Below are 15,815 nucleotides of genomic sequence, written 5' to 3'. Positions count from 1 at the left end.
GGCCAGGCTCTGTAGGTGGTGGTAGCTATTGGTGTTGGCAGAAGCGGCTAGGACTGCTTCCCAACTGGGCTTCACTTTTCTATTCTAAGTCACAGGTAATTAGACATGTTTGAATCTGTCTTGTGACATCTTCTGGAATATAACAGTCCTGTTGTGGCTCCCTTACAGATTACTTGTATTTCCAGGAACTTGTCCAAGCTTTATTTACTCACTCACCTTCCCAAATTCTACTGAAAACTCTGTGCAGGTTCCCAAGCTGAGTGTGAAGTGGGTTGGTGGAGGCAGATATTAAAGATGAAATTGGCATGATTCCTTAGCCCAAGGAGCTCACCGCCTTATAGTAAAATAAATGAGACTGAGACAATTACACATTCAGGGTGCAGTATGATAGCTTAGAAGAGTAGCAAAGGTAAGGGCTCGATTATATTTCCTTCTGGATTCTGAGATCTGAGGTAACTGCTTCAGAGTTTTTGCATTGGTATCATGTCTGCCACTACATCTCCTCTGTGCCTGGCAATTTGGTAGATGCTTAATAAATATTGCTGATACTGTTATCAAAGTGCCATTGAAAGAATGCAAGTGTAGTATAAATCAAAGGCAATTTCTTATGAAATGGAAAGTTAAGAATGATAGCACCTCACAGAATTATTGTGAAAACTATAAATAAGCCTTTATTACCAAATTACATAAACATACAAAGAATAACCATTGTGAAATTCTACTAGTACTTGAAGTAAAAAGGGAAGCAATTGTTGCTTATTATTTAAAAAGGGTAAACATAGTTGCTTTTTTTTGATGCACAAGACTGAGTAGTAAATTTTTCCCCAAGAATGCTCAGTGGGCTTTTTCATTACCTTGGGCACCCACAAGTAAGAGTCTTGTGAATTTGGGGGCTTGGAGCACTTCTGGTTTATAAGGTTGTTTCTCACTTACTGTAAAATCTTTGTGTAGCGTATTTTGAAAAACTTATAAGAAGTTATATCAAATTAATCTCCAGATGTGATCCCAATAGAGAAGGTTCAAGCCCATTGTTAGAGTCTTAGAGTACAGATCTAGGCTGGCAGAATCATCAAGCTACCGAGCTGAGGGGCCCCAGAGCACTCTGAGCACTCAGGTTACACCAATAAATGTGACCCAAGGAAAATAAGGCCTGATGAATAATAGCTTTGCACACCATCAGAAAGACCACAGGCCTCAACCTGTATCAAGGGAGGAGTTAGCACCCAGTCTATCCCCATCTTGGACCACTACAGACACAAGACAGCTCCAGCCCTTTTCCTATCCCCACCCTCAGCTTAGCCTTACCAATGGATTGGTCATGCAGTCTGTCAATCCGGAAGACCTCACTGAGTGTCCCTGATGAAGTCAGGATGGTGTCAAGCTCACTGGGAGCTGTACAGGACAAGGAGTTCATCAGGTTGAGCCTGCCAGGAGGTGGCTACTTGTTGAACTGCCTCACCTGTAGAGGTCCTGCCCATTCATCCTTGCTCTGTGCTTCATTTACAGAGGATTCCACAGGCAACAAAGATTCTGGCCAAGAGTCGGAGTCTATTCCAGAATATACGGCGGAAGAGGAGCGGGAGGACAACCGGCTGTGGAGGACCGTGGTGATTGGAGAACAGGAGCAGCGGATTGACATGAAGGTCATCGAGCCCTACAGGAGAGTCATTTCTCACGGAGGTAGTGGAGCTCAAAACCAAACTAAGGTTCTCTGCAGCATGACATCCCTATCAATGTTGATGCCATTAGACAGTCAACATTCAGGGCACTGTAGAACTGTGTGTATTATTCATATGCAATTCAGTGAACACTGGAAAGCCTACTACTCAAAAGTAACTTTCCAAGGTGAAAGATGCCTTTCATACCACATATGATAGCTGTCATCTTCTGTGCAAATTTCTTGAAAGCCACAGTTGTCCAATTCAATAGCGTCTGTATGGAATTCCTGTGGATTGCTTGTAGGGTTTTAACTGAATTGTTTTCAAGTCTGTTTTTGACATGGCCTGCAGTAAGAGGTGCTTTTAATTCCAGAACGATCTTTTGAATCCTCTTCAGAAGCTTTAGGAAATCTATCAGGCTGGTCCCTTCCCCACCCTTCCCTCACATAAAGTTTGCTTTTCTATAAACTCCATTACCTCTGTGCCTGACAGTAGCTCGCTCTAGCCACAGCCTCCACCTGCTTCATGAGGGACAAGGGAGAGAAAAAGCTCTGTTTCATATTTTCACTGCTGTCTTGGAACTATAGGAGCCTGAATTTTGGACTCACAAAAAAATAAATAACATGAGCACAAATGACACATTGAACATTGTCGACTTCAGAAAATATAAGTGGCTTTGGAGGCTTTTTTTTTTTTGCTGCTGCTGCATGCACAACTCTCCTGCAGCCCTGAGGCACCACCCTAACCACTCAGCTGTTCTAGGAAAAGTGAAAGCTGACAAGGCAATTGTTCTGTCTTCCTTAACAAGGACAGGGGAATAAGTGTCTTGGCACTGCATTAAACCTCGAGCTTTGGTTTCCTATCAAGTAGAAGGATGTTTTGCTTTTTCCTTCCAAGTCCCCTTCACCACAGATTTCCCCCTTTCTGCCCCAGTCATTGCTCCCTCCATGTAAGTATCAAGACCACCCAGGGCTCCCACCCATGACAGAGAAGGGAAACGCTTATGGGTGTTCCTGGCCCCGACCTTCCTTTTTCAATATTTGAGCTGAAATGGTAACATGGCCCTGTGAGAGCTCCTCTGAGAAAGACCTTGCCCACAGGCCTTTGGAATGAGAACAGGCTTAATCTTGCTCAGAATGACAGGCACCTGGCCATAGAGTCAATCCTGTTGTTCTTCTAATGAAAACCACAATCCGAAATTATCTAGATTTTCCCAGAAGATCCTTTACACCACCCGTCAGGTAATTTTGATTTGTTTGTTAGAAAAAAAAGAAAACAAAGGCTACTATAAACTAGCCTGTAAAAAGTAGAAGAAATGTAGAAAAGTGTGTCAAAGTGAATCAAAGTCGCCCAGTGACATTCCCTGTACATTTATACCATTCAGGTCATAAATTAGTAGTCCCTTTGTGGTAAAGAAGGCGGCTCATGGCTTCCGTGCTTTTATAAGGCCAAGTTCTCATTAGCTCAGCAGACTGGCCTGCTTATTCTCTCAACCACAGTGAAGTTGGGTGGATGGAGCCCATGGTTCTATTGCCTGAATCAGGATAGAGTGATTATCGTCAGCACACTGGAGTCCAAAAAAGCGACTGCCTCTGCCCATCATGTTCTTTGCAAAAACACCTGCTAGCTCAGGGATAACCTGGTTTGTGGTGCCCTTCCTCCCTGCCACCCCCTCCCACTGGCTCTTGCTCCTCTCCGTTCCGTGTTGTGAGCTCCTTATTTGTCTGTGTGACCGTCTGGTTTGTTGGAGAGAGAAGGCTGCCTTCCCTCTCTGCCTGGCTCTGCCTCGGCCTTCTCCAGGTGCCGGCCTGCATGATGTGCCTCTGGCTGCACCCAGCAGATCATGAGCGAGATGCCACCCCTTCCTCGACCCTGACCAGCCTTTTGCTCTGTAGGTAAAGACAGTTCACACGTTACTTCTGAATTTGCCAAAGCTTTGCTGTCTTGGAAACTCATATCACTTTCTCAGACCTTAATGATGACACTCCCTAGTTCTCAGTCCATTGAGTTTGTCACCCTGGCTTCTGATGAGCATTTAAAAAGCAGCGCCCAGAGCAAACAGAAATGTCATTTTGGTGTCTGGCACTTTGCTATGAGAATGTTTTCTCACTCAGGCCAGAAAGAAAGTGCCAGCTGTCCGGTGCTCTGGACAGCTAGCTGGGAGTCATTAAAAGCACTGCTGAGGTCTGCTGCAAAGCCAGGCCCTGCAAGTGTCTGCACCAGTTGGGAATATCTGTGTGTGAGAGCAGTATCTGAACAAATAACTCAGCCTTCAGCTTTGGTGACTTCATATGAGCTGTGGCCAGAGTCCCTGTACACAGTAGAGAAGAACAGAGTTCAAGCACCACTCACACTGTGACCTTGGTCATCACTTGACTCTCCTGGGCCTTGGTTACTTCCTCAGTAAGAAAAGGGTGATCTCAAAGCCAGTGTCACCTCCTGCGAGCCCACGAGTAACAATCCTGCTATCTGCTTATACAGAAAAGCAAGGAGAGGTCTGGGTGGTTTGGATTAGCCCACAGTGTGGGGTCACTTTGAGGCTATAACTGGCATTTTGGAACCTGAAGCAGGGAACACAATTAAATAGCCAAGGGCACTCATGCCAACATGTTGTAACGAGGAGTCTCCTGTCTTGTGTTTTTACTTCTCATTCATTATAGGAGACTCAGGTAACCCTCTGCAGTGTTGCTGGACAAATGACCCTGGAAAGGTTGAGGAGAAGAGTTGCAGGCTGGTGTGTGTGTGTGTATGTTTTGGTCGCGCCTGTGGCATCTTTCCTTCTCTCTCCATTCCATTTGCTGGCCAGCAAACTTGTGTTCCGTCCCTTTCATGCCTCTCTGTCCTGCCTCAGGTAAGGTTTGCATCGTTGCTTCCGAGGGTCCCAGGAGACACCACGGTGGGATAGCTCACACACCTCAGCACATACACTCTGAATTCACCTCACTATTATTAAGAAGAGAGTCTGATAAAATACATGGTCTAAAAAGCCAAACTTCACTTGCACTGTGCACTCGCTGACAGGGAACTTCACTTGAGTAAGCTGCATATTTAGCACAGAAACTGGGTTAGCTGACCTCCTTGGAGGCATTGGCAAAGAACAAAATTCAAATGGTCCTATTCATTCACGTTATTGCACTTTGCCAGCAGTCGCTGTCTGGAATAGCTCCAAAGCCTGACAGTGATGGTATGGCTCTTGGTTTAGAAGGAAAACTTTCATGACAAAATCTTTCTTTTTCTCTTTCCTTCCTTACACACTACATCTCCTCATTGCCTTCTCTTTCTTTTGCCTCTTCTCTTCCTACAAATCCTCTGCCCACAAATGCAAAATCCATCATTTGTCAATTTCAGTGATTTCTATAGAAGGAGCCATTCCCAACTTAGTCACTGATCAGGACATGGTAAGTTGACCGTTCAGTATTCCTCTGGCTAAATAAACTCAAGCAAATGCATTACTACAACATTCCAAGGACAGACAGCAGTGACACAAAGAGATGAATTGCCATTTAAGATGACTTCTGAAGTAGTTTATAAACCTCATTCTTTCCTTAAAAAAAAAAAAAGACATTCTTAGAAATTCTCTAGAAATAGAAAAAGAAATCAAACAAACTGAGCAGTCACAATCTCGAAATGATCCTGACACCCTGGAGCCTGACATTTACATTTAAAGTTTTTAAATTTAATTTTTATTTTTATTATAGTTGATTTACAATGTTGTCTTAATTTCAGGTGTATAGCAAAGTGATTCAGTTATACATATTCTTTTTCAGATTCTTTTCCCAAATGGGTTATTACAGAATATTGAGTAGAGTTCCTTGTGCCAGACAGTAGGTCTTCATTGGTTGTCTGTTTTAAATATAGCAGTGCATACATGTCAATTTCTCCTTTATGGCTGTTAGCATTTGCCTTATATATTGAGTTGCTCGTGCATTTGGTGTATATATAGTTACAACTGTTACATCTTCTTGGATTGATCCCTTGATCATTATGTATTGTCCTTCTTTCTCTCATAACAGTCTATTTTATCTATCAGTATTGATTGCTCCTCCAGCTTTCTTTTGATTTTCATTTGCATAGAATACCTTTTTCCATCCCGTCACTTTCAGTCTATATGTGTCCTCAAGAGCCGAAGTGGGTCTGTTGTAGATAGCATTTATACATGTTTTGCTTTTGTAACCATTCAGCCAGTCTATGTCTTTGGGTTGGAGCATTTAATCCATTTACATTTAAAATTATTATTGATATGTATGTTCTTATTGCTATCTTGTTAATTGCTTTGGATTTGTTTTTGTAGGTTTTCTTTCCTTTTTTGTTCCCTTGTGATTAGATTACTATCTTTAGTATTGTATTTGGATTACTTTTTCTTTTTTGTGTGTTAATCTATTGTAGATTTTTGGTTTGCAGTTACTATGAGGTTTTGATATAGCAGTCTCTCTCTATATATATATACACATACACAAGATTGGTTTAAGTTGCTAGTCTCTTAATTTCAAATGCATTTCCAATGTTATATTATTTGTGTGCGGATCATTTCATACCTTTACTGTATGTTTGTCTTTACTGGTGAGCTTTTCCATTTGTAATTTTCTTGTTTCTTGTATTGGCCCTTTCTTTTCTGCCTGGAGAAGTTCCTTTAGCATTTGTTGTAACATGGGTTTGGTGGTGGTGAATTTTCTCAACTTTTGCTTGTCTATAAAACTTCTGATTTCTCTATTGAACAAGCCTTGCTGGGTAGAGTATTCTTCATTATAGATTTTGCCTTTTACCACTGTAAATAATGCTGCCAGTTCCCTCTAGATTGCAGTTTCTGCTGAAAGATCAGCTGATAATGGGGATTCCCTTGTATTTTGTTTATTGCTTTTCCCTTGTTGCTTTTAATATTTTCTCTTTGTCTTTAATTTTTGTCAGTTGGATTAATATGTCTTTGAGTGTTCCTTCTTGGGTTTATCATGTATGGGACTCTCTGCACGTCCTGGACTCTGAGTGTTTCCTTTTTCATATTAGGGAAATTTTTGGCTATTTTCTCTTCAAATATTTTCTCAGGCCCTCCCTCTCTCTCTTCTCCTTCTGGGACCCCTATAATGTGAAAAGTGTTTGTCACTGAATCGTGTCCGACTCTTTGCAACCCCATGGACTGTAGCTTGCTAGGCTTCTCTGTCCATGGAATTCTCTAGGTGAGAATACTGGATTGGGTAGCCATTCCCTTCTCTAGGGAATTTTTCTGAACCAGGGGTCAAACCTGGGTCTCCTGCATTGTAGGCAGATTCTTTACCATCTGAGCCACCAGGGAAGCCTGATAATGTGAATGTTGGTGTGTTTAATGAATGGCAACCCACTCCAGTATTCTTGCTTGGAGAATTCCATGGACAGAGGAACCATGTGGGCTGCTGTCCTCATTTCTTTTCATTCTTCTTTCTTTATTATGTTCCCCGGCAGTGATGTCTACCATTCTGTGTTCCGGCTTACTCATGCGTTCTTCCTCGCTTACTCTGCTGTTGATTCCTTCTAGTGAATTTTTCATTTCACTTATTGTTCATCTCTGTTTGTTCTTTAAAGCTTCTAGGTCTTTAGTAAACATGTCTTGTATCCTGTCTGTACCTCCATTCTTTTTCTGAAATCTTGGATCACCTTTACTATTACTACTTCGAGTTCTTTTCCAGGTAGACTGCCTATCTCCACTTCACTTAGTTGTTCTGGCACTTTATCTTGTTCCTTTGTTTGGAAGATATTTGTCTGTTTTTGTCGTCATCTCCATTTCTCCACCTGAGCCACCAGGGCAGCCCCTATTCCAGATGCAAGATTGCAATTCCTTTTGGTTCTGGTGTCTGCCCCTTGGTGGGTGAGCTTGGTCCAGGGACTTGGGCAGGCTTCCTGGTGGGAGGGATTGGTGCCTGCCCACTGGTGGGTGGAGTTGGGTTTTGTCCCTCTGGTGGGTAGGGCCATGTTAAGGGGTATATTTTTAGCTCACTATCTGCTGGTGGGAGGGGCTATGTTTCTACTCTGTTGGTTGTTTGGCCTGAGCATACAGGTTGCTGAGTGGGCCCAGGTCTCAGTTCCAAAATGGTGACCTCCAGGAGCGCTCATACCAATGGGTATTCCCTGGGATGTCCACCACCAGTGTCCTTACCCCACAATGAGCTACTGCCAACCATGTCTCCCCAGAAGATCCTCCAAGACCTGTAGGTAGGTGCTTTGCCCTGGGCCCCAAGGCACATTAAACCATGTGTGTTCTCCCAGAGTGGAGTCTCTGTGTCCCCTAGTACTATGGAACTGCTGTACTGAAGTGACACTGGCCTTCCAAGCCAAATGCTCTGAAGGCTCCTCCTCCCAATACCAGACCCCAAGCTGGGGAGTCTGATGTGAGGCTCACTACTCTTACTCCTGTGGGAGAACCTCTGCAATATAATTATTTTCTAGTATGTGGTTCACACACCCAGGAGGTCTGAAATTTGATTATATTGTGAAAGAGTCCCTTCTACTGTCTCTTGTAGCTTCTTGTTTGTCTTTGGGTGTAAAATATCTTTTTTTTGGGGGGGGGTAGATAGGATTGAGTCTTTTTTGTTGATGGTTGTTCAGTAAGCAGTTAGTTGTGATTCTGGTGTTTTCATTGAGAGGAGATAAGCTCAAGTCCTTCTACTCTGCTATCTTGTCTCTGCCTCTCCTGATGTCTTCAAAAGGATGCTTTTGTACTTGTATTTAAGGATGGATTCATTGTGTCTATTTTCTCTTTTAATGAACTCTCTTTTTCATTGCACTGAGCCTTAATTGCATATTTTAGTGGAGTTAGGATTAATATCATTAAGCCACCCTATCCTTTGTGGATTTCTATTCAGTTATGAATCTTCCTAAATGAAATTATTTGTGGAACAAACACTTCTTGTATGAAAATATATCTCCTTATGCCATTTTCCTTCATACCACCTCCTTTAAAAAATTGGCAAAATACCTACATATTGGAGAAGATGGGACTAAAGCAAAAAATCCAGAGGGAAGCTACTGCAGTCCTGTTTTGCAAACATGTTGCATCAGGTATACACTTACATAGGTAGCATCTTCTAGGATATGTAGCATTATCTGCAGCAGCCTCAAATTAGTAATATACACAAACCCATAATTTGATGTATTTTTAGTTGGTATCACTTTCTTCCCCCACCTCTTTTGTGGCAGAGTCATACCCTCTATCCTTGTAGAAAACATCTCATTAAACTGCTTTTCGAGAGTTAAGCCCATCCAAATCTATATCTAGCCAGTATTTTACTGCCTTGTAATCACCAGAGGGGTATTTAGAGTTCTGAAAAAATGAAACATGCCAAATTCTGATCAGTCAGGCTTCAGGGTGTGTTCTGTCCTCCCACTCAAAGCTTTGAGGAAATCTCTAATGTTTCTAAAGCCTAGAACTATGTTATATGATACAATCACAAATATTTTTAAATGGATGTTAAAAAATAAAAGTACAGTGCATTGCTTCCATTTTTAAGTCTGAAAGACACGTGAGATTCTATAGACAAATTTGTAGAGACTTGACCAACATCTGCCACATGTTTCAAAGATGAGTTTTCAAGGAACACAGAGTTTACTACAACTAGGACATATTAAAAAGGATCAAATAGAATCTCTCTCTTAGCAGTTAAAGGAAAGAGTGTTATCTAGATTAGCTTTTTTATTATATAAATTAGAAGCCCTTAAGTCAAAAAGTGTTGCCTCACCATCCTTTGTTTTCAAGTTGAACATTTATAACCCACTTATATGACTACGTACAATACATATAATCATCCATAATACATGGGTGCCCTATATATGAAAATATATTCACAGTATGTATTGTATCTTAACCACTGCAAGATAATTATATGTGTATATACTTATAGACATATATAGTCTTTATAATAGTCACTGATGCCATCACCGACTCGATGGACGTGAGTCTGAGTGAACTCCGGTAGTTGGTGATGGACAGGGAGGCCTGGCGTGCCGTGATTCATGGGGTCGCAAAGAGTCGGACGTGACTGAGCAACTGAACTGAACTGAAAGATATATCTAATACATCCACATACATACACTTGCCAAGGCTTCCAGATTTATCCTTCAGGTTAAATAGTATCTTGTTCAGAGTTTCAGTTGGTCACAAATGTCTTTTTGTTTGTCCCCCAGGATACTATGGGGACGGCCTAAATGCCATCATTGTGTTTGCCGCCTGCTTTCTGCCAGACAGCAGTCGGGCGGACTACCACTATGTCATGGAAAATCTTTTCCTGTGAGTGATGCTTACAGTAAAATGCTTTGAGTTAATGTCTGTGGGGATGCAATGGCAGATAGAACATCTTTAATAAAAGGAAACAGATGATGTAGAATTTTCTAAGCCTTTGATTAAAAGTCAATGAAATCTGTATCAAGGAAAATTGCTCAAGAGACTGAAAGCTTCAGAGGAGCTGTTTTGTTAGGGGAATGCACTGAAAACAAAATGAACACAGTTTGGCCCGTATTTTAAAATTTTGTAACATTTTTTTTGGGTGAAGTGTTATTTTGGTTTCCTGATAACATGTTCTTAGTCAGCTGATAATAACCTGACTTCATTTATATCTGCCTTTATTTAATCTGACTTGTCCTTTAGTATACAATAGCATTGCTGATATTTTTGAAAGTTGGGTTTCTAACCCACAGATTTTTCAAGTGTACCTGCATTAAACAAAAAAAAAAAGATAACTGTGCAAATAAATGAGTAATACTCTCAGAGAAGTGATCTTAGGTAACTGCATTCTTCTCAAGAAGAAGAGGTAATATGTGCAACCATTCTTAAATGTTATGCACCCTGTAATTTAAATATTATATGATTATGGTGAAATAAGATGAACTCTATCATGTGGGAACTGAAAACACGTCTCTTCCTTCCTGTGATCAGATACGTAATAAGTACTTTAGAGTTGATGGTAGCTGAAGACTATATGATTGTGTACTTGAACGGTGCGACCCCAAGACGGAAGATGCCAGGGCTAGGCTGGATGAAAAAATGTTACCAGATGATTGACAGACGGTATGTGGGGCTCCATTAGCTAATCACTATTTTGACTTCCTCAATAGCTCCCATCTCCAGTGACCTTTTAGTTTACCAAAAATGCAGTCACTATTTAGGAACACTGAATTAATGCTGAGTTGAGATAATACATTTTAAAATATTAATCAAAGTATCACTCAAATTTTAAATAAAGCAAGTCTTCCCCAGATTTTGTTAAATGTTACTAATCTCAAACTTGGCAACAAGCATTTTAAAGTATGCTTATGCTATTGTCATATGGAGGTGCAATTTGAGCTGATAAATCAATGTCCATGATTCTTCACTGGTATCATGGGCCTTGCTGCCCTTTTTGTGCACTAGCAGTATTGCGACTCAGGCAACCCATGTGCCCTTATTTCAACATTCACTGTTAATTCCGGCCCATTTGGTGACTGTGTGTGCCCCTTCCTCAAGATACATCACTTCTATTCATACTGGTTTTATTAGAACCAAACACATTGTTGCCATCTGCAGGGAAACTGTCATAATAAGCATACAAATTTATGATGTCTTCTATAGTGTGGCTTTCTCTCGGATGTGGCTCCCTGCAAAGCAATATGCGAGTGCCCTGATAGAGTAACTAAAATCGGTTAATCATCCAAACATACATACAGTAGCATTGCTAATGCTGAAAAATATGCCAGGATATCTAAAATGTTAATATGAAGGCCAAATAACCACATGCTTTCATCATACACAGGAAGAAACCCAGGCTCAGTAGAACAGGGTATTCATTTCAAAATATTAAAAATAATGCTGACAAAAATGAATAGCATCATCAAACAAAAATATGCCATGATGGTTATAGATTTATGCACTCCAAGAGTATGACCATTCTATTTTACATTTATTTCTGTGGGAAAATAAGGTTTGAATTATGCAAGTTCCAAATTATATCTCAAAGGCATTCTTTGTATTAATCATTGCATTCTATCCCTGCCTACCAGATGACAGTAACTTACATAAGAACTTCCTAATATTTATATAAATATATATACACACACACATACTTTAATTCCCATTCAAAATAGGTTATGAGTAATTTTTTTTCTTTTTCAAAACAGGTTGAGGAAGAATTTAAAGTCATTCATCATTGTTCATCCATCTTGGTTCATCAGAACAATCCTTGCAGTTACACGACCTTTTATAAGGTATAGTCATTATTACAGTAAAAGTACTAGTTTTTTAAAGTATGTAATTCATTGTTCCTCTACACAAAAATTCATAAACCAAGAGAGTATTTAGGATAATATGTTTTGCCTCTGTCTTTCCTGAAAATATACTTTGGACTGCCCAGCAAGAGACTCTAAGATTGAGTATATTTTCATAGTAATTACTTTCCCCCTATAATTATAAAACATGACCTCTATATTGCTTGCTATAAACACAGAAAATGAAATAGTGAGGTTTCCATGCCATATGACAAAAGGGAATAGATGGTAGTATTAAAGAAATAAAGGCTTTCCTGATAGCTCAGTTGGTAAAGAATCCACCTGCAATGCAGGAGACCTGGGTTCAATCCCTGGGTTAGGAAGATCCCCTGGAGAAGGGAAAAGCTACCCCACTCTAGTGTTCTGGCCTGGAGAATTCCATGGACTGTATAGTCCATGTGGTCTCAACGAGTCAGACATGACTGAGCGACTTTCACACACATTAAAGAAATATGGTATTTTGTAAAGAATCAAAGAGGTGGAGTACCATGACAATGGAAATTAAAGACACATCAAGGACAGAAACATAAGCCAGACCTTAATTGTTTTGTTTCTTCTGAACAAATACCATGTAGGTCACCTAAAGTGAGTTAAGAGTCTGTACAGCCATTTTGAGAGCTTTGTTTTGATCACCCATGAGGCTTCTTGGTTTAAATTCACTTCAAATCAGTAAATATTTGTTCATCATCTATTTTGCATTAGATGCTATATAACATTACATTTTGGGGATGAAAAGAAAAGTAAGATATGCCTCTTACATAGTAAAACTGAGACAGTTAAATGAGAGGGACACTACAGATTTTCTAGAAAGCTTTAAAAAATAGAATAGGGAGGGACAAGATAGGGGTATGGGATTAAGAGGTACAAACTACTAGGTATAAAATAAATAAGCTACAAAGATACAGTGTACAGCACAGGGAAAATAGGCACCATTTTATAATAACGTCAATGGAGTATAGTCTATAAAAATAATGAATCACTAACTTGTAAGCCTGAAACTAATATAATATTGTGAATCAACTATATATCAGCTAATTAGAACTTGCCTAACATCAAGATACAAACTATATAAACTGAAAATTTTCTGTCTCAGTGTTATTAATGAATCTGTAAGAAAAATTCTGATCACTTCACTTCTGGAGAAAAAATTAAAGGTTAAAATCTTTTACTTTTTTTATTACTATATTATTTTATTGAAATATAGTTGGCTTACCATGTTTCAGGTGCACAGCAAGGTGATTCAGTTATACATATACACATAATTACTTTTCAAATTATTTTCCATTATAGTTTATTACAAAATATTGACTATAGTTCCCTGTGCTGTACAGTAAACCTTTGTTGCTTGTTTCATATCTATTTTTTTTTATTAGAAATTGTGCGTTCTGTGCCTTCCAGAATCTCCTTTTTTTGTTCTGTGTTCACTTATATTTATTTAGCATTCCCATCTGCTACTTCCAACAACTGGGTAGCAGGATTCAACTAGTTTTCCTCTGGCAGAAGAGCTCTTTAAATTACTTTAAAGCATAATACAAGCTTTTAAGATATATTTTAAAAAAAGCTACTAATTTTAAGATTAGCAGAAAATGCTTTGACAGGCACTAGGAATAAATGTACAATGAAGAGCTTATACAAACTTTTAATGAGTAAAAAAGCAAACATTAGAATTGATATTGATTCACTGATGCTTGTTTAATAATTCAGCTCTATTTTAAAATAAATATATTTCTCCTTGGTAAATATTTATTATGGTGAGTATGAAAAAGAATTCTAATTCAACATTTATTTAAGGGAGTTTCAAGATAATACTAATTCCCTTCCCTAGGGGGGGGTCTTCCCAACCCAGGGATCAAACCTAGGTCTCCCACATTGCAGGTGAATTCTTTACCAGCTGAGCCACAAGGGAAGCCCCAATAATTAAAACAAAAATAATTAAATTATAGCAAGTAGTGTTGTGGTAAATTACATATAATAATGGTTTACATTTATTGAGTACTTACATGCATTATTTTATTTAATCCTAATGGTGATGTTCTGAAGGAGGCACTGTTTACTATTTCTGTATTGTAGGAAAAAACCCTAAGGTTAAATGAGGTCAGATAAATTGTTCAAACTAGGAGTCAGCAAACCATTCTGTAAAGAGTCAGATATTAAATATTTTAAGTGTTATGGGTCATACAATTTCAATCACCACTACTTAGCTCTGCCATGGTAGGACAAAAGCCATAGATAATGTGTAAATAAATAAGTGTCCCTGTGTTCCAATAAAACTTGATTTATGAACACTGAAGTTGAATTTTCTGAAATGTTTTACATGTCACGAAATAGTCTTATTTTAATCATTTTACAACCATTAAAAAAAGTGCAAAACCAGTCTTAGCGCAAAGATATCAAAAACCAGTAATAAGTTGGCTTTGGCCCACAGGCCATAGTTTACCAACCCCAGGTCTATGGTAACATAGCCAAGAAATGATAACTCAGGCTCTGAACCCAGTGTCTACCTAATTCTAAAGAACAAGTACTTAAACATTACGTTCTACAGTTTCATCATATAAAACCCTGTTTAGATCCTTCTGTGAATCAATCTATATCAGCGTAACAAAATTTTTGACCTGAAAAAAGAGGTCACTAAAATGTATTATAGGTCTTTTCACTGCTAAAGGGTAACACCTATGATACAGGTATATAGCAAATTTTTTTTAAAAATTCATGTATTTTTAAACTGAAGTATAATTAATTTACAATGTTGTATTAATTTGTGGTGTACAGCAAAGTGATTCAGTTTCTCATACTCAGATACATATTTGTAACTAAATATGAAAAAGAATATTTTTTTCAGTTACATGTTCTTTTTCATATTCTTCTCCATTATGGTTTATCCCATCGTTCTAATTTATCCCTCCCTCCTCAAGTTCATTTTTTTAAAATGAATTGTCTGTCTGTGTCAAGCACTGGGTTAGGTGCTGCAGGTTGAGAAATTAAATAGCTCAGTTGATTTCCTCAAAGAAGTCACAGCCTGGCAGCTGACCCAGGTAGACAAGAAGGCAGCTACAATACAGGTACAAAGGAAGCTGAAGAGGGTGATAACTCAGAGTGAGGGTGAGTTTTAAGGTAACAGGTGAAGCATGAAGACAGAGAGTCTGCATCAAGAGAGGCTTTCCAGAAGAATGCATCCTCAAGGTGAGTTTTGAAGAATAGGATTGGCTAGCTAAAGCCTGGTAGAGGAAATAGCAGATACCAATATACCAAGAAGAAAAAATAGTCTTTTTCATATTCAGTTACAAATACGTATCTGAATATGAGAAACTGAATCACTTTGCTGTTTAGAAAACTGTACATTCCAGTGTGGAGGTGTCCTCCTGGCATGACTTCTTCTGCCTTCTTCTACCCCCTCCATTTTTTAAATCAAAATCTGGATTTAGCTCAGAAACTCCAGAGGAAGGAAGTGGCCTAATGTGGCATATTGTTAGTAGTGTGTGTTCACCCAAGGCTTATCAGGACTTGAAGTGACTGTTCACAAGCCACAGCCAGTAGCCCATAGTCAAAACTGCAAGTAAAATGTGAAAGCTGGATGTATGCAGACGTGACCTTGACAGCATCTTCTCAGTAGACTGGGGAGGCCTCTTCATGAGAGACCATTCAAGGGAGTTTGATGCCTGATCAAGTTCCCTTTCAAGTGGAATGATATATTTTTAGAATTAGTTTGCTATTACACTAGTAATACAAAAATGTCACCTTCTTATAAAACAGCCAATCAGTATAGATAAGTGGCACCTTCTGCCACTGACTGAAGGTGAAATCTGGGCATATACTTAACTCCCTATGTCTAAATTTCCTTATCTTTAAAAAGAGCATAATAATAGTACCTACCTCATTAGGCTAATGTCTAAATTTCCT

General features: G+C 39.2%; 1 protein-coding gene across 1 annotated transcript in view; it reads left to right on the top strand.

The window, feature by feature from the left end:
* PRUNE2 (prune homolog 2 with BCH domain) overlaps nucleotides 1-15,815 on the top strand; it is a 292,805-nt gene that overhangs the window by 258,265 nt on the left and 18,725 nt on the right. Inside the window, exons 12-16 of the mRNA XM_052644512.1 lie at nucleotides 1,507-1,680; nucleotides 4,319-4,327; nucleotides 9,807-9,909; nucleotides 10,555-10,686; nucleotides 11,772-11,858. Of these exons, the coding sequence (XP_052500472.1) occupies nucleotides 1,507-1,680; nucleotides 4,319-4,327; nucleotides 9,807-9,909; nucleotides 10,555-10,686; nucleotides 11,772-11,858 (505 nt within the window). The remainder of the gene's footprint in view (nucleotides 1-1,506; nucleotides 1,681-4,318; nucleotides 4,328-9,806; nucleotides 9,910-10,554; nucleotides 10,687-11,771; nucleotides 11,859-15,815) is intronic.

The sequence above is a fragment of the Budorcas taxicolor genome, chromosome 8, assembly GCF_023091745.1.
Source record: "Budorcas taxicolor isolate Tak-1 chromosome 8, Takin1.1, whole genome shotgun sequence".
NCBI classification, from domain to species: Eukaryota; Metazoa; Chordata; class Mammalia; order Artiodactyla; family Bovidae; genus Budorcas; species Budorcas taxicolor.
The sequence above is the reverse complement of the archived record's forward strand: the minus strand, read 5'-3'. Positions and strand labels throughout refer to the sequence as shown.